This window comes from Carcharhinus amblyrhynchos, chromosome 9 (assembly GCF_965287045.1).
Source record: "Carcharhinus amblyrhynchos chromosome 9, sCarAmb.v2.hapA, whole genome shotgun sequence".
NCBI lineage: Eukaryota > Metazoa > Chordata > Chondrichthyes > Carcharhiniformes > Carcharhinidae > Carcharhinus > Carcharhinus amblyrhynchos.
In genome coordinates, this window is record NC_137332.1 from 98025250 (window position 1) to 98051285 (window position 26036).

General features: G+C 49.4%; 1 protein-coding gene across 2 annotated transcripts in view; it reads right to left on the reverse strand.

The window, feature by feature from the left end:
* Positions 1–26036, reverse strand: part of slc39a7 (solute carrier family 39 member 7) — a 26878-nt gene continuing 842 nt past the window's right edge. For both annotated transcript variants that reach the window (XM_080196284.1, XM_080196283.1), the window contains exons 2-8: positions 14389–14784; positions 8437–8605; positions 7148–7231; positions 5684–5812; positions 5061–5201; positions 3439–3641; positions 1–1526 (exon numbers count right to left, since the gene is read on the reverse strand). In XM_080196284.1, coding sequence (XP_080052410.1) covers positions 1275–1526; positions 3439–3641; positions 5061–5201; positions 5684–5812; positions 7148–7231; positions 8437–8605; positions 14389–14754 — 1344 coding nt within the window. In that variant the 5' untranslated portion in view covers positions 14755–14784 and the 3' untranslated portion in view covers positions 1–1274. The remainder of the gene's footprint in view (positions 1527–3438; positions 3642–5060; positions 5202–5683; positions 5813–7147; positions 7232–8436; positions 8606–14388; positions 14785–26036) is intronic.

The following is a 26036-nucleotide window of genomic DNA, read 5'->3' on the forward strand; positions in this document are numbered from 1 at the left end:
TTTGTTTCGAAAGGTGCTTTTGTTTCACACTTCTATTGGATGCAAAGGATCGAGTTTTATTTTGATCATTTCAGAGCAGTTGATACAGGAGTTATGCAGTAGAAAGAAAATGACAGGGCAACCCAACTAATTACAGCCATGATTATCTTCCAATGTGTCTCCTCCTACACGGAGTCTGAATACAGTACTTCAAACAAAGAAAAAAAACTACCCAGAAACTTCAGGTTACAATTTAAAAAAAGTTACACAGACATATATATATTTACACGCATGCACACAAAATGGGGGCAATTTTAACCCAACCATCCAGCCACCAGCTAATGGCGCTCTGGTGCAGCCGGGTTAAATCTCCACCGGTTTGTCAGTTCTTTTCCCCCCTGCCTCACATTCAGAAGAAATGAAACACAATTTGCACAATGGAATAATCTGCGTTTATCAGTAAGAAAGCGAGAGACGATGCAGAAAGGTTCCCTGGGGTTGTTCAGAGTTGGGCCACTTGCCACCACGCACGGGGAGGGTGCGGAAACACAGCCAGTGTCTCCCCCCCACCCCGCTAGTTACAGCAAGAGGCTTGCTTTCCTGTCTCTCTCTCTCGCCACCCTACCCTACCAACCCCTGACCCACTCCCCACCTTCTGTGCCCATCCACTTCCACCACCCTGAAGGGTGCAGTTGGCTCACACTTTGGGATAAGTAGATTGGACAGGCAGAAGAAGTTTTGTGACTGGGAGGAAGGGTGTTGGGGGGGTGCTGGCTGCTCAGCCTTGACAGAAAGCCAAGCTCGCCAACACAAGATGGCACAGGACAAGTGACTGACGACAAAGTTCCTGGCACAAAGCAGCCGGAAAATCAGGAACGGCGGGAGACAGCGAGGGCCGGTCACTAACATTCAAGCCTCCCGTGTCGCCAGCGTTCCCAGGTGACACACTCTCTTGCGCACAAGTGGGTTGAGAAGGGCCCGGATCATTATCCAGACCAGCACAATGACATTTCTGTAAAAAATATATATATTTATATATATAAAACTGATTATCAGCTGATACACATTCCACTCCTGAATGTTCATTACAACACTCCAGGAGAGGAGACCCGATCGCGACAGGTTGAGGACCAAGTGATTCGCTGCAGACCTCAGACCCAGTGGTTCCTATTAATTACATGTTTCCTTCCCCCAAACCCCCTCATCTGCCTGTGATGTCTCTCTCCCTCCCCACCCTCAACCTCATGAATCCTCTCCCTCTCTTCCATCCCTCCACCCGCTCGCACCCTTGCATCCTACTCGTATTCCGCGATCAGGACCATCATCAGGACCCCGACCAGCAGAGCCGCGATCTCCAGCAGCGACTGCAGGGGCTTCGAGTCGTCCAGCAGCTCCGGGATGACTGACACGGTGGCGATGTAGATGAAGCCGCCTGCGGTGAAGGGCAGGATCCAGGCAGTGGCGGCCTCGCCGATTCCCTCTGCCATCAGGGAGCAGGCAGTGCCAGCCAGCGCACCCAGCGCTGTGATCAGCTGCAGCATCATAGCCTTTGGACAGAGACAGAGAGAGAGACAGACAGAGAGAGATGCAGAGAGGGAGAGGGAGAGGGAGAGAAAGAGAAAAAAAAAATCAGTCACATGAGAGCCAGCTAAACCTTTATAAATCATTGCTTTGACCTTGCGTCCAGCATTAGGAAGGATGCCAGAAGCACGGAGAGATTTACCAGAATGGTTCCAGTGATGAAGGACCTCAGTTATTGTGGAGAGTCGGGAGTGGTTTGGATTGTTCTCCTTCGAGCTGTGAAACATAGAAACTTAAGAGTAGGCCATTTGGCCCTTCGAGTCTGCTCCACCATTCAATACAATCATGGCTGCTTCTCTATCTCAAAGCCATACTCCCGCTTTCTCCCCACACCCAATGCTATTAAAATCTAAAAAAAATCTCTTTTCCTTAAATACATTCATTGATTGGCCTCCAGTGTTCTGTGGTGGAGAATTCTACAGGTTCACCACTCTCTGAGTGAAGGAACCTTTCCCCATCTCAGTTCTAAATGGTCTACCCCCTATCCTGAGATTGTGACCCCTGATTCTAGATTCTGAAACCGGGAAAGAAAAATCCTCCCTGCATCGAGTCTCTCCAGCCCCATTAGCATTTTATACATTTCAATCAGGTCTCCTTTCACCCTTTTAAACTCTAGTGAATACAGGCCCAGTGGAACCAAACTCTCCTCACAGACAGTCCCGCCAACTCCAATACCAGCTGAGTGAACCTCCCTCTATGGCAAGTATACCTTTCTTTAGGTAGGGACGTGAAAACTGCACACAATAACTAGCTGTGGTCTCACCAAGGCCCAGTTTAACTGCAGTAAGACATCCCTACAGAAGGATAAGACATAGTTTAAAATTGAAATTGATGAAGGGTTACAAACCGGTAAACGGTTTTCAGTGGCAGAAGAACTTATAATTGGTAATGCGTTGAAAGGTTATGGAAGAAGGCAGAAAAATGGGGATGAGGAGCATATCAGCCATGATTGAATGGCGGAGCAGACTTAATGGGACAAATGGCATAATTCTGCTCCTATATCTTATGAACTTAAGAAGAAACGAGAACCAGAGGACGCGGGCAAAAAAAGCAGTTGGCTAAAGGGCCGGTGGAGACATAAGAAAACATTAATTTCAGGCACTGGGTTGTTGTGATCTGGAAGGTATTGCCAGAAAGAGCAGCGGAGGCAGATTCAATGGTAACTTTCAAAAGGGAATTGGATAAATACTTGAAGGGAAAGAAAACAAAACGTTGGTTGCTTCAAAAGGCCAGCATGCACAGGAGGGGGCTGAATGGCCTCCTCCTGCACAACCTCACTCAATCGTTCAATCACCCCATGACGTACCAGGTTGTGAGGAAAGACATGGGCAGGTGAGGTAGGTTTTAAGAGTAGAGAGAAAGAGAGGCTTAGGGAGGGAATTCCAGAGCTCGGAACAGGTAACTGAAGGAACGGCTGCCAACAGCGGAGTAATTAAAAATCTGAATGCTCAAGAGGCTGGAACTGAGGGAGTGCAGATACCTTAGGAAGGTTGCAGGACTGGTGGAGGTTAGGAGTGTGGGGGGGGGGGGGGGGGGGGGGCGGAGGCCACTGAGGGATTGGATCACAAGGATGGGAAGGAGAAACTCAAGCTACTGCTCGATTGGTAGTCAGAGTCGGTCAGCAAGTGTGGTGGATTTGTGTGTGGTGGGGGGTGGGGGGGGGTGGTTACTGGGTGTGATGCTGTCCCCAGGACTGAGGGTTTTGAAGCTGCAGTGTATGTGAGGAGCAGCACGCGGAGAGCTCTGGCCTTACTGGGTGGCCGTGTCGCTCTCAGCCGCACCTGGCTCCCTCCTCTCCCACACGCTCTCCCCCACTCTCTCTTCCCACGCCCCCACCCACCCCCCTCACTCCTTCCCCAACCCCTCCACACCACTTACTTTGTGCTTGCTGCAGCCGGACTGCACCAGGATGGCAAAGTCTCCAATCTCGTGGGGGATCTCGTGAAGCAGAATGGTGATGGTGGTGACCACCCCCACATTGGTGCTGACCAGAAAGGAGGCGCCGATCGCCAGGCCGTCGGTGAAGTTGTGGGTAAAATCCGCTGCCAGGTTCAAGTACCCCGACACTTTAATATCTGAGACTGAATAGAGAGAGAGAGAGAGAGAGAGAGAGGTAACGGTTTATGGGACGCCCCCAGCCTTGTGTTTGACTTGTCTCTGACTTGTCTCAGCAAATCACATTCCCGCACCCCCACCCCCAGCCCCCCCATGTCTCAACCTCACGCCTGTTTCAACATGTACCATGACTCGGTGCGTTTCTTGCGACACGGCCTCGTGAGTCGCAGTGTTTGTGAGCGTGTGTGAGAGCGCATATGCACGTGCGCATTTTAAATTCATCCGTGGGACATGGGGGGCATTGTCGGCTGGGTCAGCATTTATTGCCCGTCCCTAATTACCCTTGAATTATGGGAGCCCTGTAAATGGGCCACTTAAAGTCAATCACATTGCTGTGGCCCTGGAGTCACATGTATGCCAGACCGGGTAAAGACAACAGATTTCCTTCCCTAAAGGACCTTAGTGAATCCAGATGGAGTTTTCTGATAATTGACAATGGTTTTATGGTCATCACCAGTCTTTCAATTTCTGGCAGCACAGCGGTTAGCACTGCTGTCTCTCAGCGCCAGGGACCCGGGTTCGATTCCGGCCTTGGGTCACTGTCCGTGTGGAGTTTGCACATTCTCCCCTTGTCTGCGTAGATTTCCTCCAGGTGCTCCGGTTTCCTCCCACAGTCCAAAGACGTGCGAGTGAGGTGGATTGGCGGTGCTAAGTTGTCCCTTAGCATCAGGAGGATTAGCAGGGTAAATAAGGGGTTACGGGAATAGTACCTGGGTGGGATCGTGTATAGATTCGATGGGCCGAATGGCCTCCTTCTGTACTGTAGGGATTCTATGATTATCTATGATAAAGATGTTTTTACTGAATTCAAATTTCACCATCTGCTGTGGTGGGATTCGAACCCGGTCCCCACAGCATCACCCTGGATGTCTGCATTACTCGTCCAGTGACAACACCACCATGTCTCTGCCTCCTTGAAGGCATGTCCCATGTGTGGGTCCCAAAGTGACAGGATCTGATCCTGCTGCTCTGTGCCAATCCCCCCCCCCCCCATCCCCATATTCTCCACTCTGTCCTGTGGGGTGCGTACCTAAATGTCCCAAAGTCTCATCTCCCTATCCTCTCAGGTGCCCCATGTCCTTGCGTGTTGCATGTTCTGCCATTAACTGGAACTCCATCACTGCTCCTCCCCCCCCAGCCCAAATGCATTGTAACACCCCACCCAAATCAATGACCAGCTGCCATCTTGCTTTACCAATCATTGCCACCCCTTCCCCAAACCCGGTCAGAGGCCGTGACCTGTTTCCCAATCGCAGGGCTCACTGGACCAAAACAGCAGGATCCGAGACCTCACACCCATCTTTGTCGCCCCTCCTTCCCCACCTCCATTCCACACTCCGCCCTGGTCACAGTGACCTGTCACCACGGCAGCCCACAGCACTCACCGTGTTCCTGAACCTTGGACTTGGTCTTGGTGCTGGGGATCTCCGGCTTCCTGCGCCTGGTGCCAGCCCTTGGCTCGCCATGTTTGTTATCCGTCACCTCTTCCTCCTCCTCCGAGCTTTCTTTGGCCTTCGCAGCAGTGGCTGAAGAACAATTAACAAAGAGTCAAACCGTCGGGCTGACAACTCCACTTCCTCTGATGCAGCATGGGGTTAGATACAGAGTAAATCTCCCTCTACACAGTCCCCCCATCAAACACTCCCAGGACAGGTATAGCACGGGGTTAGATACAGAGTGAAGCTCCCTCTACACTGTCCCCATCAAACATTCCCAGGGTAATATTATCCCAGTGTCAGGCAGCCTGTTACACATCTCAGTCCAGACCAGGAAGTGACAGTGTAGGTCCAAGCAGCCCATCCCTGAAATACCTCCGCCCGTAGTTAGCAGCAGTGCTCTGCTCAGTGCTCCGCCATGTCCTCAGCTCAGACACGATCCCGGTGAATTTAAATCAAGGACATAGAGGAGATGGAGACAAGCCATGCTTCAGTCAAACTCCATCCTTCCAAGCACAGGTCTGGACCCCTCCCCCACACCGGTGGGTGACTAACCACATCGGTCCACGCACCGTGAGTGTGACTGTGACTGTGACCTCCTTTTACGTGACGCACGAACATCTCCACGGCGAGGAAGGTGATGATTCCAGCGAGGACCCAGAGGCCTACAGACATCACGTGCGAATGGTCGTGATTGTGAGCTGCAGGAGAACGGGCAAGCATGAGACACAATGGCGAATAACTCCATCAACACACGAGACAGATCGAATAATCAGAACAGCACTTCACACTGCACTGCAGACAGAGAGAGAGGGGGTGGGGGGGGGGGTGGAGAATGGGAGACACTCGCCTCTCCAAGTCAGGAGGGAGCGCCGCACTGTCGGAGGGTCAGTACCGAGGGAGCGCCGCACTGTCGGAGGGTCAGTACCGAGGGAGCGCCGCACTGTCGGAGGGTCAGTACCGAGGGAGCGCCGCACTGTCGGAGGGTCAGTACCGAGGGAGCGCCGCACTGTCGGAGGGTCAGTACCGAGGGAGCGCCGCACTGTCGGAGGGTCAGTACCGAGGGAGCGCCGCACTGTCGGAGGGTCAGTACCGAGGGAGCGCCGCACTGTCGGAGGGTCAGTACCGAGGGAGCGCCGCACTGTCGGAGGGTCAGTACCGAGGGAGCGCCGCACTGTCGGAGGGTCAGTACCGAGGGAGCGCCGCACTGTCGGAGGGTCAGTACCGAGGGAGCGCCGCACTGTCGGAGGGTCAGTACCGAGGGAGCGCCGCACTGTCGGAGGGTCAGTACCGAGGGAGCGCCGCACTGTCGGAGGGTCAGTACCGAGGGAGCGCCGCACTGTCGGAGGGTCAGTACCGAGGGAGCGCCGCACTGTCGGAGGGTCAGTACCGAGGGAGCGCCGCACTGTCGGAGGGTCAGTACCGAGGGAGCGCCGCACTGTCGGAGGGTCAGTACCGAGGGAGCGCCGCACTGTCGGAGGGTCAGTACCGAGGGAGCGCCGCACTGTCGGAGGGTCAGTACCGAGGGAGCGCCGCACTGTCGGAGGGTCAGTACCGAGGGAGCGCCGCACTGTCGGAGGGTCAGTACCGAGGGAGCGCCGCACTGTCGGAGGGTCAGTACCGAGGGAGCGCCGCACTGTCGGAGGGTCAGTACCGAGGGAGCGCCGCACTGTCGGAGGGTCAGTACCGAGGGAGCGCCGCACTGTCGGAGGGTCAGTACCGAGGGAGCGCCGCACTGTCGGAGGGTCAGTACCGAGGGAGCGCCGCACTGTCGGAGGGTCAGTACCGAGGGAGCGCCGCACTGTCGGAGCGTCAGTACCGAGGGAGCGCCGCACTGTCGGAGCGTCAGTACCGAGGGAGCGCCGCACTGTCGGAGCGTCAGTACCGAGGGAGCGCCGCACTGTCGGAGGGTCAGTACCGAGGGAGCGCCGCACTGTCGGAGGGTCAGTACCGAGGGAGCGCCGCACTGTCGGAGGGTCAGTACCGAGGGAGCGCCGCACTGTCGGAGGGTCACAGCGGTCCTGTTTCTCCCTTACCCCCATGCGAGTGTTTGTTATTGATGTCCAGATTCTCCGAGTGACTGTGAGCGTGTTCAGGGGCCTCAATATTGGAATGTGGATCTACAAAAAAAAAACACACATTATTTTCCAAAATAAGTACCTTCATCCAACAGCCTGCTCCAGCTGAAAGTCCCAACTCTTCAAACCCTCCCTGCACTGTTGCTCCCTGGGCTTGAGCTCCCACCATCTATTGCTCTGTCCAAACACTTCGCTACGTCCCTACAATACTTTTCTGCCCCTCCCTGCTACCTACATTCATTCGCAACCCCCGATTGTCCCTTCACAACTCCCAATCCTCCCTTCAGTGCCCTGATGCCCACTGTGCTACCCCTCCCTACCATTCCCAACCCCCATTTGATTCTTTGCAAACCATGCCCCAATAGCATCCTCAGTGCACCCTACTGATAGCCCCTGCAGTATCACCCCCCGCCCCCCCCACAATTGCCCCTCGTCCTTCCTATTACCCTTGCCCCCACCGCCTCTCTCTGGGTGACAGCGCCCTTGTCCCCCTCCAACCTCCAGATAGCTGCCGACATGGCACAGACCTTTCAGCACCCTGGCATCGAGGTTGTCTTGGACATTCTGTCAGGAGCCGACCACTCCTCTGAACATCTGTGTCCAGGAGCGCGCCCCATGGCCAGCTACACAGCAACGTAAACTGGAGTCAAGCAACAGGAACCCCTCAGTGTGACTCCCACTGGAGATGACCCAATTCCCACTTGTCAAAAGCCAGACAGAGGGATAACTTGGAACGCTCAGCCACAGTGCTACATAAACACCAGAATTTGCATAGATCGTAGAATTGATAGTGCAGGAGGCGGCCAATTGGCCCATTAAGCCTGCACTACAATTGATGACAATTCCACCCAAGTCCGAGCCTATCCCCGAAACCTCACGTTTACCCTCCTAATGCTCCTGAGATATAGGGATATCAATTTTTCGTCAAATGAGAAAGGACAAAAAGCCAGGATTTTATTGGCAAATACGTCAATAAAGGATGTGAACAAAATACGTGTGCCTGATTTGCTGTAAATTGAGCATAACTGCCAAGTTGCTTCTCTGTAATATCAGAATTACTCCAGTCATTTTGATGGAGGGATGTGAGTTCTCCTTGTGCACAGGTAATTAAACACCTTGCATTGGATGCATAGTATCCAGTGCTGTTTGTTTTAAGAGTTGACTAAGTGTGCTTAAGGTTGCTGGTACCCAAGGATGTCTGACACCTTTACTTTTCACTCATCCCTGACCAAGACATGTTGACTTACCGAGTGCGTGTGGGATGAGATGGAGGAACGCGTCTCCTAAGAGTCCTCCTGAGGCAAAGCTCAACAGCACTTTGAGAAGGCATTTGTGTTTGGAGGTGTTGGACTCAACAGGGATGAAGAAGAGAATGAAGAACGGGGCAGCACTGATCAGCACTGTTGCTCCAATTGCCTGCAGGACATACAGAAGTGTTAGCTCCAGTTACACAATATCCCAGCTGCCCCATGACTTTTTATTTATTTGTCACAAGTAGGCTTGCATTAACAATGCAATGAAGTTACTGTGAAAATCCCTTAGTTGCCACACTCTGGGGCCTATTTGGGTACACAGAGAATTTAGCATGGCCAATGCACTTACCCAGCACGTCTTTGACCCAAGACTGGAATCGAACACAGGTCCCTGGCGCTATGTGAGGCAGCAGTGCTAACCACTGTGCCACCTTAACTGAACTCCAACTAGTGCAGGCAGTGAATGTCAGCTGTGGTTCAAGGGGCAGCGTATTTGCAAGGGTTTAAATTGCAATTCGAAGATTGAAGCAGAAAGCTCAGAAGCTGACAGTCCAGTGTATCCGAAAGTCATGCTGGTTATGTGAAGTGACAATGCTACATTCTCCCTCAGTGTACCCGAATAAACACAGGGCTATGGCGACTAGGGGATTTTTACAGTAACTTCAGTACCGAGGGAGTGCTGCACTGCCGGAGGGTCAGTACCGAGGGAGTGCTGCACTGCCGGAGGGTCAGTACCGAGGGAGTGCTGCACTGCCGGAGGGTCAGTACCGAGGGAGTGCTGCACTGCCGGAGGGTCAGTACCGAGGGAGTGCTGCACTGCCGGAGGGTCAGTACCGAGGGAGTGCTGCACTGCCGGAGGGTCAGTACCGAGGGAGTGCTGCACTGCCGGAGGGTCAGTACCGAGGGAGTGCTGCACTGCCGGAGGGTCAGTACCGAGGGAGTGCTGCACTGCCGGAGGGTCAGTACCGAGGGAGTGCTGCACTGCCGGAGGGTCAGTACCGAGGGAGTGCTGCACTGCCGGAGGGTCAGTACCGAGGGAGTGCTGCACTGCCGGAGGGTCAGTACCGAGGGAGTGCTGCACTGCCGGAGGGTCAGTACCGAGGGAGTGCTGCACTGCCGGAGGGTCAGTACCGAGGGAGTGCTGCACTGCCGGAGGGTCAGTACCGAGGGAGTGCTATGCTGTCAGGGAGGAGCTCAGGAGGTCCGATCTGTTCTTGCAGGAGGACAAGAGTGAATCATGAAAAGGATTCTGTAATCTCACTCTTGGACAAAGGTCTCACCAAGCAGCTGGGATTTGCATCAAACATTGTGTGAAACGAATGGGGATGAGTGCTCTTGGTCCAGTGCTGGGAGCCCAAACGTGGAGCCCCAGAACGAGTGCCCCCCAGGCCCAGAGGTCACCGGGCTCTGTGAGGTCACATCCAGATTTCTGTGAAGTCACAAATATGCTGCCAAGGGAAAAACAAAAACATCACCAGTGTGGATGTTGTGGGGAGGGGCAGTGGGTAGATGGGAACTGCCCATTTGTGTTAACAGGGTGGCCCCACTGAGCCGCATCCAAAGACCAACCTAGGACAGCTTCCCGCTCTGCATCAGAGGGATGGAAAAATAGAGAACCAGAAAGCCCCCAACACCACCTTCAAAATCTGGAGCTCTCCTCTCTGGTCATCCACCGATAAAGGGTCACAACTTTAACTCAAGCTTCACTTCCACACACTCAGACTTCACAATCAAACTGCAAACAATAATTCTGCTCAAAGCAGCTGCCTTTACCACACTGTTGGGGACACACCGCCTGGACTGCTCTGGGTCCGGGGCACAGACTAACCAGCACATTCCCAAGTCTGTGGCCGAGTTGGATCATCTCAGAAATATTCTGCATTGAAGCTTGTCGAGCTTGATGAACAGCGAGCAAGGGATTTGGGGACTTCAATCAGCATCATCCAAGGGGCCCACTGAACTGGACTGGATTGGGACACAGCAGAAGCAGCAAGAAATTTTGGAGGACCAAAGGGAGTTGAAGGTTCAGGTACATAGACCATTAAACATTCAGAAAGACTCACCATGTTGGTGGAATTTAAGAGGTCAGAAGTCATGCTTCAGCTGCACAAAAAGCTCTAGTTTGACCACATCTGGAGCACACTGAATAGTTGTCAATATGGCATATATTAGCAGGAATTATACTGGCATTCGAGGGAGTGCAGATTTACCAAAATGATACCTCAACTCCAAGGGTTAGGTTAGTAGGAGGGTGGTGGGGGGGAGGGTTCGGGGAGGGGGTGTCTTGAACTAGGCCTGGTGAATTTATCCAGCATTTTTGCTTTTACATTAAGGATTTTGGACTTTGCGTTTGTAATTGGTAATTCACATTTGCTCAATTGTTAATTTTTAAACATAGGAACAAGTGTAGGCCATTCAGCCCATCATCGCATCTGGTCCACCATTCAATATGATCATGGCTGACCGGACATTTCAATGCCTTTTACACCCACTATTCCCATAACCCTTTACGTTCTGGTTAATCAGAAATCTATCAATCTCTGTTTAAATATACTCAATGACTTGAGCTTTCACAGCCCTCTGGCGCAGAGAGTCACATAGATTCATCACCCTGTGAGCAAGGGGCAGCACAGTGGCTTGCACTGCTGCTTCACAGTTCCAGGGATCCAGGTGACTGTGCGGGGTCTGCATGTTCTCCCCCGTGTCTGTGTGGGTTTCCTCCAGGTGCTCTGGTTTCCTCCCACACTCCAAAGGTGTGCGTGTTAGGTGGATTGGCCATGCTAAATTGTCCCTTAGTGTCAGGGGAATTAGCAGTGCAAGTCCGTAGGGTTATGCGGAGAGGCCTCGGTGGGATTGTGGTCGGTGCAGGGTCGATCAGCCAAATGGCCTTCTTCTGCACTGTAGGGATTCTATGATTCTTCTGTAAAGAAATTTCTCCTCATCTTGGTTCTAGGTGAATTTTGAAATTGTGCCTAAAAGAGAAAATGTTGGAAAATCTCAGCAGGTCTGGCAATGTCTGTAAGGAGAGAAAGGAGCTGACGCTCCGAGTCCAGATGATCCGTTGTCTGGATCTGAAATATCAGCTATTTTCTCTCCTTTCAGATGCTGCCAGACCTGCTGAGATTTTCTAGCGTTTTCTCTTTTGGTTTCAGATTCCAGCTTTTATCTTGAATTTGCTTTTATCTTGAAATTGTACGCCCGATTCTAGATTATCCACCCTGAGGAAGCATCTGACCTACATTTACCCTGTCCATTCCTATAAGTGTTTTGTAGGTTTCAATAAGCTCACCTCTCATTCTTTGAAACTCTGGAGAATCCAGACAAAGTGTGGCCAAACTCTCTTCATTAGACATTCCTGCTAACGCTGGAACAAGTCTGGTGATCCTTTGTTGCAGTCCCTCTGTGGCAATAATATCCTTTCTGAGATAAAGGGACCATGACTGCACACAGTATGTTAGGTGTGGTCTAACCAAGCTCCTACACAATTGAAGCAAGACTTCGCTACTGCAGTAATCAAGATAAGGGGGCGCAGTTTAGATCAGAGTTGAGGAGGAACTTCTTCACTCAAAGGGTAGTGAATCTCTGGAATTCTCTGCCCGTTGAAGTGGTGGAGGCTACCTCGCTAAATATATTTAAGTCACGGGTAGATAGGTTTTTGACAGACAAGGGAATTAAGGGTTATGGGGAGAAAGCGGGAAAGTGGAACTGATCCACTTCAGATCAGCCATGATCTTATTGAATGGCTGGGCAGGCTCAAAGGGCTAGATGGCCTACTCCTTCTCCTATTTCTTATGTTCTTATGTACTCAAATCCTCATGATAGAGGTTAACATTCCAGGAGGACCCCAGTGAAACTGTTCTGGGGCCTGGCCAAACTTGCCATTAACAGATCCAGGCAGCAGGCAATCAACGAGGTCATCTGACTGTCTGTCTGTTCCTCTACTATGGCTACATTCATAGCCAGGTGTCCCTCGAGAGAGAGCGTGGAGGCCACAGGCACCATTAAGGCTTTCTGTGCCTGTTGGGCACTGCAGGGACCAAAGTGTGTTATTGACCCCTTTAATCACCTTTTGGTTTGATGTCTGTTTCAACCTTTGTTATTTGTTGTATATGTAAATGTTGTAGAGGAAAACATGGGTGGTTGGATTAGTAAGTTTGCGGATGACATAAAGATTGGTGAAGTTGCTGATAATGCCGGGGATTGTCAGAGAATACAACGGATATAGATAGATTGGAGACTTGGCAGATGGAGTTTAATCCAGACAAATGCGAAGTGATGCATTTTGGAGGATCAAATTTAGGTGAGAATGATACTGTAAATGTATAAGGCACATTAAAATCCAGAGGTGTGCAGGTCCACAGTTCCCTAAAAATGGCAACACAAGTGGCCAAGGTGATTAAGAAGACCAAAGGCATGCTTGCCTTCATCAGCCGGGGCACTGAGTACAGGAATTGGGAAATCATGCTCCAGCTGTATAAATCCTTGGTTAGGCTGCATTTGGAACATTGCGTGCAGTTCTGCTCACCACACTACCTGAAGGACATGGAAGGTCTGGAGAGAATGCAAAGAAGGCTCGGGAGGACTTGAACAGTGTGGAGGAGCAGAGGGATCTAGGTGTATGTGTACATAGATCCCTGAAAGTTGGGAATCAAGTAGATAAGGTTGTTAAGAAGGCATACGGTGTCTTGGCGTTTATTGGTAGGGGGATTGAATTTAGGAGTCGCAGCGTCATGTTGCAACTGTACACAACTCTGGTGCGGCCGCACTTGGAGTACAGTGTGCAGTTCTGGTCCCCACATTACAGGAAGGACGTGGAGGCTTTGGAGAGAGTGCAGAGGAGGTTTACCAGGATGTTGCCTGGTATGGAGGGGAGGTTCTATGAGGAGAGACTGAGGGATTTGGGGTTGTTTTCGCTGGAAAGAAGGAGGCTAAGAGGGGATCTTATTGAAACATATAAGATGATTAGAGGTTTAGATAGGGTGGATAGTGATAGCCTTTTTCCTCGGATGGAGAAAGCTAGCACGAGGGGGCATGGCTTTAAATTAAGGGGGGGTAGTTATAGGACGGATGTCAGGGGTAGGTTCTTTACCCAGAGGGTGGTGAGGGACTGGAATGCCCTGCCTGCTGCAGTTGTAAATGCGCCTAGTTTGGGGGAGTTTAAGAGATCTGTGGATAGGTTTATGGACGAAAAGGGATTGGTATAGGCTAGTGGGTCAGTGTTTTTTTTTTAAAAAAACTGGTCGGCGCAACATCGTGGGCCGAAGGGCCTGTTCTGCGCTGTAATGTTCTATGTTCTATGGCTCATCAGGATGTTGCCTGGTCTCGAAGGTGTTGGCTATGAGGAGAGGTTGAATAAACCCGGATTGTTTTCACTGGAAAGATGGAGGCTGATGGGAGACCTGATAGGGATCTACAAAATTTTGAGAGGCATAGACAGGGTGGATAGTCAGAGGCTTTTTCCCAGGGTGGAGGAGTCAATTACAAGGGGCACAGGTTCAAGGTGAGCGGGGGAAAGTTTAAGGGAGATATGCAGGGGAAGTTTTCATGCAGAGTGGTGGGTGCCTGGAACATGCTGCCAGAGGAGGTGGTGGAAGCAGGCACATTAGCAACATTTAAGAGGCATCTGATGGGTAAATGAATAGGGAGGGAACAGAGGGATACAGACTGAGTAAGGGCAGAAGATTTTTTTTTTAGTTTATTTAGGGTCTCATGATCGGCACAGGCTTGGAGGGCTGAAGGCCCTGTTCCTGTGCTGTTCTTTGCTCTTTAAGTTGCATTAGTGTTTGTTTAAGGCAGTTCACCTTTAAGGGGCTGCCACTTTTACTTTGTCCCTTAGTTTACTTGAATCGATTGAGTCAAGAGTTGGACTGGCCCCGCATTTGGAATGGAACTACACTGGCCGAAAGAATTTGACTGATCGGATAGGAATTGGAAGAAGACACCAACCTGCGACCACAGCTCAACTGGGTTGGACACCTCCATCCGGCCTTCTGGTGCCGCGGGCTGCTTCCAGCGACTCTTCCCCTCGTGTTCCTGCTGCTGGGAGTGCGCATTTTGATCGTCTGGATAGGAGTGGCCAGTAAGATCGTCAGCGTGGTCGTGCGAGTGCCCGTGGTGGTCATGTGGGTGTCCGTGGTGCCCGTGAGAGTGCCCATGGTGCCCGTGAGAGTGCCCATGAGAGTGCCCATGGTGTTCACCGCTGTGAGAATGTCCGTGGCCCACCACCATCTGAAGGGCCAGCCCACAGCAGACGAGATGGGCGAGCAGGACAGGGAGGCCCCTGGGCCGCAGTAATTTCTGTGTGGCCGCCATTTACTTCCTGGGCAGGGATTGGATCGAGCACTGCAAAAAAGCAGGAGGAGCATGAGCCACAGAAAAGCCAGCTCGCGACAGAATCTCACAATCACTCAGGTTGAGGCTCCCCTCACCATCAAAGACCAAGGAGGGATTCACAAACTGGAAGAATCACATCAAAATGTAAGAAACAGGAGGCCCTTTGGCCCACTGTGAACCTGCTCCTCCATTCAATGAGATCACTGCCAATCCTCTGTCTCAATTCCATCTTCCCTGTACCCTTTAGTACCCAAAATTCTCTCGGCTTCTGTATCGAATGTGTTCAACGGCTGACTACCCACAACCCTCTAGTACAGTTCAATAAAGGACCCTTATCCTAGTGCAAGATGGCCACTCCCTTACTGACAGACTGTGCACTAGATTCACCGAAAAGCGGAAGCAATCTCTCTGTGCCTGCCCTGTGAGAATCACGTAGCATTTCAATAAGCACCCCTCAGTCTCCTAAACCACAGAAATATTAGCCGTAGTCTACTTAATCGTCCCTCAAGGGTCAATTCCCTCACTTTGGGAACAGTCTAGTGAGGCTTCATTTTGCCTCCCTCAAGGGAAAGTACATCCTTCCTCAGGTAAACTGACCAAAACTGCTCACAGTGCTCCAGGTGAGACCTACCAATGTCCTATGCAACTGTAGTAAATCTTCACTCTTCTACTCCAGTCCCTTTGTAACAAGACTTCGCCTCACCATCGCTTGTTGCACTTTGACTTTTATGTGAATCACATTGAAGAGGCACAGCTCCCCCCAAATTGGCTACATAGCTCAGTGGTTTGAACACTGATCTTGTAAACCAGTGGTCATGAGTTCAATTCTCACTAGGTATGGTTAAGCATTTTTCTGGATGGCACAGTGTTAGCACGACTGCCTCACAGCGCCAGGGACCGTGGTTCAGTTCTGGCCTTGGGTGACTGTGGAGTCTGCAATTTCTCCGTGTGTGTGTGGGTTTCCTCTGAGTGCTCCAGTTTCCTCCCACACTCCAAAGATGTGCAGGTTAGATGACTGGGGGGGAATTAATAGGGTAAATGCATGGGGCTATGGAAATGGAGTAAGAAGTCTCGCAACACCAGGTTAAAGTCCAACAGCTTTATTTAACCTGGTGTTGTGAGACTTCTTACTGTGTTTACCCCAGTCCAATGCCTGCATCTCTACGTTACGAGAATGGGACAGGGCGTGGGTCTGGGTAAAATGCTGTCAGAGAGTCTGTGCAGACTTGATGGACTGAATGGTCTCCTTCTGCACTGCAGGGATTTTATGATTCTACGAATGCAAACATTTCTCAATCCTTCCATTCGAAGCTATTCCATTTAAGAAAAAAACAAAGCCCCACCCAAACGAACTTCTTCGTATTTCCCCAATTTGTATGTATCCCATCTGCCACTTTCGTACCCACTTGTATCCCCACCCATCCCTGCACACCCTCCTCCTCCCTTGCAGGCCTACCAAGCTACGTACGATCAGCAAACCTGCATCACAGATGCACATCCAGCCCCAATAACAAGGCAAAAACACCAAACCCCTCCCATCCCCATCGACACAACATCAGAGAATTCTGTCACCATGGTAACATTTATCATCAGAATGCAAAGCTCAGAACCCTGAAGCCATGGGTGGGGGGAAAAAAATCGAGGTTCGTGGGGCGGAAAGTGGGGGGCGTGGAATTGAGAATCATGGGGTTTGCTCATCAGTAACATTCAAATTCCTTCCGCAGAAAACCACGCCCTTCCTCGAAAACATTTAAACACAATTGCTACACAGAGGGTGGCTATTCGACCCATCAAGGCAATGCTAACTCCTCATGCCCCCTCCTCCTGGGGCATACTGCTCTACCCCCGTTGCCCTGAGTACTTGTTTCCCTCAAATTCCCTTCCAATTTCCTTTTGTCAGAACGGTTTCATCCAGGGAAGGTCACGCCTGACTGATCTGTCAGAAATCTTTTGAGGAAGTACATTAGACAAAGGGGAGCCAGTGGGCGTTATCCACTTGGATTTCCAGAAGGCTTTTGACAAAGTGCTGCACAGGAAGCTGCTGAGTCAGATAAGAACCCATGGTGTTAGAGGCAAGGTACTAGCACGGGTAGAGGATTGGCCGATTATCAGAAGGCAGAGAGGGGGGATAAAGGGGTCCTTTTCAGGATGACAGCCTGTGACTAGTGGAGTTCCGCAGAGGTCACTGTTAAGACCATAACTTTTAACATTATAAATCAATGATCTAGTTGATATAACTGAGAGCATTGTGCCTAAGTTTGCAGATGATACAAAGATAGGTGGAGGGACAGGTAGTGTTGAGGTAGTGGAAAGGCTGCAGAAGGATATGGACAGGTTAAGAGAGTGGGCAAAGAAGTGGCAGATGGAATACAACATGGGAAAGTGTGATGTTACGCACTTTGTAAGAAGAAGAGGCATAGAATATTTTTGAAATCAAGAGAGAATTCAGAAATTGGAAGCGCAAAGGGGTTGGGAGTCCCCCCAGGATTCTTCAGGTTAACTTGCAGGTTGAGTTGGTAGTTAGGAAGGCAAATGCAATGTTACCATTCATTTTGAGAGGACTAGAATACAGAAGCTGGGATGTGCTGCTGAGGCTTTATAAAGCTCTGGTCAGACTACATTTGGAATATTGTCTGCAATATTGAGCCCCATATCTATTGTGCTGGCCTTGGAAAGAGTCCAGAGAAGGTTGACAAGAATGATCCTTGGAATGAAAAACTTGAATAATGAGGAACATCTGAGAACTCTGGGTCTAGACTTGATGGAGTTTGAAAGGATGAGCGGGGATCTGATTGCAAGTTACCGAATAATGAAAGGCCTGGATAGAGCGGATGTGGGGAAGATGTTTCCACTAATAGAAGAGACTAGGATCAGAGGAGGAGGAATTTCTTCAGCCAGAGGGTGGTGAATCTGTGGAATTCATTGCCACAGAAGACTGTGGAGGCTAGGTCATTGAGTGTATTTAAGGCAGATATAGATAGGCTCTTGATTAGCGAGGGATCAAAGGTTACAGGGAAAAGGTAGGAGAATGGGTTGAGAAACTTTTTCCCCGGGTTGAAATGGTCACTACAAGAGGACACAGATTTAAGGTGTGGGGAGGCAAGTACAGAGGTGATGTAAGGGGTAAGTTTTTCACTCAGAGGGTGGTGAGTGAATGGAATCGGCTGCCGTCAGTGGTGGTGGAGGCGAACTCGCTGGGGTCTTTTAAAAGACTTATGGATGAGTATATGGGATTTAATGGGATTGGGGGTTATAGATAGGTCTATGGATTGGTGGGTATTGATGTGATCGGCGCAACTTGTGGGCCGAAGGGCCTGTTTGTGCTGTAGTGTTCTATGTTAACTTATCAGCCTTGACCGAATGGGGGAGCAGAACTGATGGGCTGAATGGCCTAACTCTGCTTCTATATCTCATGGCCTTATGGAAATGCTTGTCCCCACTCACTGCACTGAAATAAAACATTCCTCCTCACACCCCTGCATTTTTAAAAATTGATTCCAGAGCTGTGATGGGCCTCAGCAGTTGTTGCCCATCTTTAACTTCCCTTTAACTGAATGGCTTGGCTATTGCAGAGGGGCAGATAAGAGCAGATTTCCTTCCCAAATGGACATTAGTGAATCAGGCAGGTTTCTCTCAATGTGTGCTGCCACCTTCAAAGATCGATACACATTCACCCAGAGATCCCAACGGGCATGCACACTCTTTCAAACTGTGTCAACAAATGTATATCGCCTCTGCCTCTCCTTTTGGCTGAAAAGCATCACCTCCCACTTCCCTGTATTAAACTCTATCCAACCCCATCCTCCCACTCTTAACGCATTTCTGTCAATTACTATCGTCCTCCAGGTATGCCACACCTCCAAGATTGGCACTGTCAATACCTTGTAATGTTTGACCCTATGTTAAAAAGCATGACAAAATAATTTGCCAAACTGTAGAGACGTTAAGATAAAGCAAATCATTTCACAACACATGACACAAACGAGAAATGAATCCACTGATATATGCAACCTCTCCCCATTGCGGTGAGCCGTGCCCACAGAGGGAGAAGGCAACCATGTGTATGCCTGGGCTCCTTGAAGGCAGGACACACACGCACACATGCCCCACAGGCTAAACCTCATGACATGGCTAAACCTTTCAACTTGATGACATTTAGAAAGGAATCCAAACACAAGAGATGGTGTGGTCGGTGCAGACTCAATGGGCCAAATGGCCTCCTCCTGCACTGTAGGACTATGACTCTCCATGATTCAAAGGCAGGAGAAACTTGATGGAGTAGAAACACAGAGACATGGTCTTTAATTCCGCTGGTAGTGTGCATAAGCGTAGCTGTCTACGACCACCAATTTCTGACTCATTCTATTTAAAATTGCAGTTAACATTACACATAAAAAACCATGGTGGCACAACCCACTGAGATTGTCAAATGGGCAGTAAATTCTGTACATATATTTTAGACCAAGTGAAACCAGAAGTCACAAAAGGCAGAAGTGCAATAAAAGTAGCATTTTGATCCCCGTGCAATGACCCTTTCACAATCATTCCACTTCAATCATTGAGAACCCTCCCAGCAAACCAAACACTTTGTGCTTTAATTTCCCAAACTCCCCATCCACCACCACCCCTCCCATTACAGCTTCCTGCCGCCTAACCCCGCACCCCACCCTATCACCTTCAACTTCAGAAACTCAGTGGCACGGTGACATAGTGTTTACTGCTGCCGCCTCACAGCGCCAGGGATCCAGATTTGATTCCCGGCTTGGATCACTGTTTATGCGGAGTCTGCACGTTCTCCCTGTGTCTGCATGGGTTTAGAACATAAGAACATAAGAAATAGGAGCAGGAGTAGGCCATCTAGCCCTTCGAGCCTGCCCCGCCATTCAATACGATCATGGCTGATCTGTTGCTGCTCAGTTCCACTTTCCCACTTTCTCCCCATAACCCTTAATCCCCTCTCTTATCAAAAACCCATCAACCCGCTTCTTAAAAATATTTAGCGAGGCAGCCTCCACCACTTCAACGGGCAGAGAATTCCAGAGATTCACCACCCTTTGAGTGAAGAAGTTCCTCCTCAACTCCGTTCTAAACCGCTCCCCCCTTTATCTTGAGGCTGTGCCCCCTAGTCCTACTGTCTTTTTTGAGCGGGAAGAGTTTCTCCACCTCTATCCTATCCATCCCATTCATCATCTTATACGTCTCAATGAGATCTCCCCTCATTCTTCTAAACTCTAACGAGTACAAGCCCAGTTTATTCAGCCTCTCCTCATAGGTCAACCCCCTCAACTCCGGTATCAGCCTAGTAAACGTCCTCTGCACTCCCTCCAAGGCCAAAATATCTTTGCGCAGGTGCGGTGCCCAAAACTGCACACAGTACTCCAGCTGCGGCCTCACCAATGCCCTATACAGCTGCAGCAAGACCTCCCTACTTTTATATTCAATCCCCCTCGCTATGAAGGCCAGCATCCCATTCGCCTTCCTGACCACCTGCTGCACCTGCAAGCTGGGTTTTTGCGACTCATGCACAAGGACCCTGAGGTCCCTCTGCACCGTCGCCTGCTGCAGTTTTTCGCCCCGTAAGTAATAGTCCTTCCTACCAAAGTGGACCACCTCACACTTGCCAACATTAAATTCCATTTGCCATTTCCTGGCCCATTCGCCCAGCCTATCTAGATCCTTCTGCAGACTCTCCACACCCTCCGCACAATTTGCCGTTCCCCCAATCTTGGTGTCATCAGCAAATTTCGACACCCTACACTCGGTTCCCTCCTCCAGATCATCTATATAAATGGTAAAAAGCTGAGGCCCCAGCACCGAACCCTGGGGCACTCCACTAGTCACCATCCGCCAATCCGAATAGCACCCGTTGACCCCCACTCTCTGCCTCCTATTTGACAACCAATCCTCTATCCACGCTAACACCCTATCCCCAACTCCATGTCCCCTGACCTTCTGCAATAACCTCTTGTGAGGTACTTTGTCAAACTCCTCCGAGTGCTCCGGTTTCCTCCCATATTCCAAAAGACATGCTGGTTAGGTACATTGACCATGCTAAGTTCTCCCTCAGTGTCATCCGAACAGGCGAGAGTGGCGACTAGGGGGTCTTCATAGTAACTTCATTGCAATGTTAATGTAAGCCTGCTTGTCACACACATAAATAAACTTTAAACTCAGTCTGCCTTCCCACAGTCTGAAATCCATCACTGAATATCCGTGATCACCAACTGATCTAGAATCCATTACTCGCTGTTGCTCTCCTGTTCTAATGTTCCCATTGCATTGCTGAAAAAAAACATGGCCAAACTGTCGAAGATTTTCATCCTGCACTCACCAGGCCAGAATCGCAAGAATGCCAAGTCTTAAAAGCAACAATTTATACTGCGCGAGAAAAGGGGGCTGACGGCTTTGCGTGATAAGTGTTGGCACAGAGAATGCACTGGGTAAGTGGTTCTCCAACTTTTGTTTGAATTCAGGCAGATTGACTCTGATTGGTCAAGGCGTTGCCATAGGAAATGAACTAGGGAATGCCTTCCCCACACTTCTGTTTTATTGATAAAACACAGTAAGAAGTCTGACAACACCAGGTTTAAGTCCAACCGACTTATTTGATAGTAAACTCACAAGCTTTCGAGGTTAAACTCTTCGTCAGGTGAATGGAGAGTTCTGGCCTCAGACAGAGCATATAAAGCACAGATAGTTTAGAGATTACTGATTAGAATGCGAATCTTTACACCTAACCTGCCATTCAAGTCTTAAAGTGGCCGACAATGTGAGTGGAAGGAGCACTGATCACAGGTTAAAGAAATGTGTATTGTCTCCAGACAGCACAGTAAGTGAGGTTTTGCAAACCCAGGCAAGTCACGGGGGTTACAGATAGTGCGACACAAACCCAAGACTGTTCCCTTCCTGTTGGTGAACACTTCAGTGGTCATGGGCATTCAGCCTCTGACCTTCGGGTAAGCGTTCTCCAAGGCGGCCTTCACGACACACGACAGCGCAGAGTCGCTGAGCAGACGCTGATAGCCAAGTTCCGCACACACGAGGACGGTCTCAAAAGGGATCTTGGGTTCATGTCGCACTATCTGTAACCCCCTTGACTTGCCTGGGTTTGCAAAACCTCACTTACTGTACTGTCTGGAGATGAAACACATCTCTTTAACCTGTGATCAGTGCTCTTTCCACTCACATTGTCAGCCACTTTAAGACTTGAATGGCAGGTTAGGTGTAAAGATTCACATTCTAATCAGTAATCTGTAAACTGTCTGTGCTTTATATGCTCTGTCTGAGACCAGAACACTCCATTCACCTGGCAAAGAGGTTAACCTTGAAAGCTAGTGAGTTTACTATTAAATAAATTGGTTGGACTTAAACCTGGTGTTGTCAGACTTCTTACTGTGTTTACCCCAGTCCAATGCCAGCATCTCTGCATCATTATTGATAAAAAGCACGTTCTTTTGTGTTTGCAAAGGGCAGGGCCCTATGTGTGAACATACATGGCTTCCAGCACACGCAAGTGAGCTGCATTGAGACTCCAACCAAAAACCTTAAACTGGTTGTCGGGGTAATTAGCTGCACACTCGGGATTGTTTAGCGAGTGCTGCCCTATTGCAGAATTATACTCAAAGTTAGGCCCTACGTTCTGGGCTTTGGAAGGATGGGCTGGCTGGAGACCAGTCAGTACTTTGCCTGTTACAAACAACAGCCCAAGGGATGTGCCGTTTAATATGATTCCACCCCGCCTCCTTCCATTGTTGGAACTTTACAGCCTACATGCCTAGCATCAAGTTAAATAAAATTTGGCATTCTTATGAATGGGTTTTGATGAGTGCAAGATGAAAAGCTTCAACGGTATGTCTCTTTTTTTCAGCAATACTCAAATTCTGTATCACCAACTGACTATATCCACTATATACTGGGTGGGGGCAGTGGGCAAACAATTAATGCCAACCCTACCCTGATTTAACCCCGGCATCCAAGTGCAGATCAGTTTCTTTTCTTTAAAAAAGATTTAGCGTGGCACCCCTCGGATACTGTAGGGTTATGGAAAAGAAATTCAGAGATAAGAACCCAAGGATATAAAATTAGCATGGGTAGGAGTAGACTGTTTGGTCCCTTGAATTTACTCTACTATTTGATATGTTTGCCAACTGCTTAATATGCACCTCACCTCCCCCTCCTGTGCCTCTTTCGATATTTATCTGTTTTCAGATTTGGTCTTGGGATGTGCAGGTCTCTGGCTGGGCCAGCATTTCTTGCCCATCCCTAATTGCACCTTAAACTGAGTGTCTCGCTCAGCTATTTCAGAGGGTCAGTTAAGAGTCAATCACATTGCTGTGGATCTGGAGTCATATGTGGGCCAGACTAGGTAAGGTCGGCAGATTTCCTCCCCTAAAGGACATTAGTGACCCAGATGGATTTTTACGACAATTGATGACAGTTGTCATGATCACCATGACTGAGACAAGATTTCAATTCAGATTCTATCAATTGAAGTTAAATTCCACTAGCCATAGTGAGATTTTAATGCATGTCTCCCAGAGCATTAGCCCGTGCCCTCTGGATTGCAAGTCCAGTGACAATACCATTTCGCTACCACCTCCCAGATTTCAATGTGCCAATCGACAGAACATCCATGAGAGAGATACAACATTCACAGCCCTCAACGAAGAAAAGTCTCCTCACCTTAGTCCTGCATGGTCGGCCTCCTATCCTGAGGCTGTCTCATCATAGCACCCACCCCTCCTTGAACCCTTGGCTTCCCCAGCCAGGGAAAGAAGTTCCCTCCTATGACTTTTCCTATGTCAAATCACTTATTTTGTGTGCTGCGATGGAGTCGCCTTACATTCTTCCTAATTTGAGTGTCAGCCCAATTTAATAAATGCTAGACTCTCTGTTTTCCCTTCCTCACTCCAATTTCCTTGCAACAAAGCCCAAAAAGTCATTTGCCTTCTCCACTGCTTGCTGGCTGTACCAAATGCAGTTACACCCTGTCAGACAAAGCAGACTTGTATGCCTTGATAAAATGTGGCAACAGGAGGGCCAGCTGAGAATGCCCTTGGATGCACAAGGAATAGCATAACCCTGAACTTCTCGACTGACACGAGACTAATCTCCGGCTGTTTGTCTTGCACCGCTCAGGTCTCATACCAGATGCACCATAATTCCAGTCGCCTGCGCACTGTTCAGGTTGCTGTAACAGAGTGCGTGATTTGAACATTTAATTTGCCTGGTGAACCCCCTCCTTCCCATCTTGAGACACTCAATCATAGAAGCCCTGCAGTGCAGAAAGTGGCCATTCTGCCCCATCGAGCCCACACCCAAAACAAACTTATCCTATCCTCATAAACTCACACATTTACCTGTTAATCCCCCTGACATTAGGGTCAATTTAGCGTGGTCAATCAACTTAACCTGTACATCTCTGGACTGTGGAAAGAAACTGGAGCACCTGGAGGAAAGCAACACAGTCACGGGGAGAAGGTGCAAACTCCACACAGACAGCCATCCGAGGCTTGAATTGTACCTGGGTCCCTGGCAATATGAGGCAGCAGTGCCAAACACTGTGCCACCATGCAACCCATACTTGCAGTATCCCGGAACAGGGATTTAAAAATAAAACCGACATTTATATTTTAAAGCTGCTGCTGTAATGTCAGAGATGCGGCAAACAATTTGCGCACAACAGGATCCCACCAACAGCCATCTGAGATAACTATTGAATTATTTGTTCTTTTTGCAAGGTTAATTACAGATAAACATTGGCTGAGACAGTATTGATAACTCCCCTTCTCTTCTTGAAGATAGCAACCCAGGAATCTTTTACTGCTACCCAAGGGTCTCATCTGAAAGATGTCCACCAACACCTCTATTTTCTCAGAACACTAAGAAAATTTGGCACGTCAGCTACGACTCTCACCATAGAAAGCATTCTTTCTGGTTTTATCACAGCTTGGTATGGCTCCTGCTCTGCCCAAGACTGCAAGAAACTACAACAGGTCGTGAATGTAGCCCAATCCATCACCCAAACCAGCCTCCCATCCATTCCTCTGTCTACACTTCCCACTGCCTTGGCAAAGCAGCCAGCATAGTTGAGGACCCCACTCACCCCTGGACATTCTCTCTTCCATCTTCTTCTGCCGGGAAAAAGATACAAAAGTCTGAGGTCACGTACCAACCGACACAAGAACAGCTTCTTCCCTGCTGTGGTCAGGCTTCTGAATAGGCCTACCTAGCATTAAATTGATCTTTCCCTATACCCTAGCTATAACCGTAATACTACATTCTGCACTCTTGGTTTCCTTCTATTTGAACAGTATGCTTTATCTGTATAGTGCGCAAGAAAGAATACTTTTCACCGTATGTTAATACAGGTGACAATAATAAATCAAATTCAAGATGGCATCTTGGGCAGCACCTTCCCAGAGTACGTCAGCCTTGATTTTTGTACTTGGGTCTCTGGAGTGCTGTGTAGAAATCACAAGGTTAGGACTCAAGAGGCGAGACTGCTCAGACTCTGAGCCACGTCAGGCACTAATTAAAGAAAGAAAAAAGGGCAACAAAATATCAAAAGCAATCTCTTGGATGCAGACGATCGGTCTGAATCCAGGGCTGCATGCACATTTGCCAGCACACTTGTGATAAATCCTCTCCCTGTTCTGATCCTGTTAACTCTTTAATAGCTTGAACCTTCAACTTTCTAGAGCCTGAGTCACCATGCCAACTACAGGAATTGCCTGAGAAAGGAGCTCTGGACACCACTCCCTCCACAATACACATCCACCCCTCCTGCTCAACGCAGCCCCAGTGCAATTTTAAACCCTTTTCCACTTCCCCCAATGCAATCTTAAAAGACAGTCCCAATGCAATTTTAAATCCCCTTACACTCCCCCAGTGCAATCGTTAATGCAGCCCAAATTCAGTTGTATAGACCCTTTCACCTCCCCATTATAACCCCAATGCAATTTTAATTCCCCTTCCACCAGCTCCAGTACAATCTTCAATTCAGCCCCAGTGCAATCATAAATCAATTTTAACTTCCCCCAATGCAATCTTTACAGCAGCCGCAGTGAAATTTTAAATCACCTTTCACTCCTCCCAATAAAATCTTAAATGCAGTCCTAGTGTAATTTTAAATCCCCTTTCACTCCCCCCCGTAAATGAAATCTTAAATGCAGCCGCAGGGCAATTTTAAATCCCTTTTCACGTCCTCCAAAGCAACCTTCACAAGGGATCCTTTCACTGCACATTTAGTGCAATCTTCA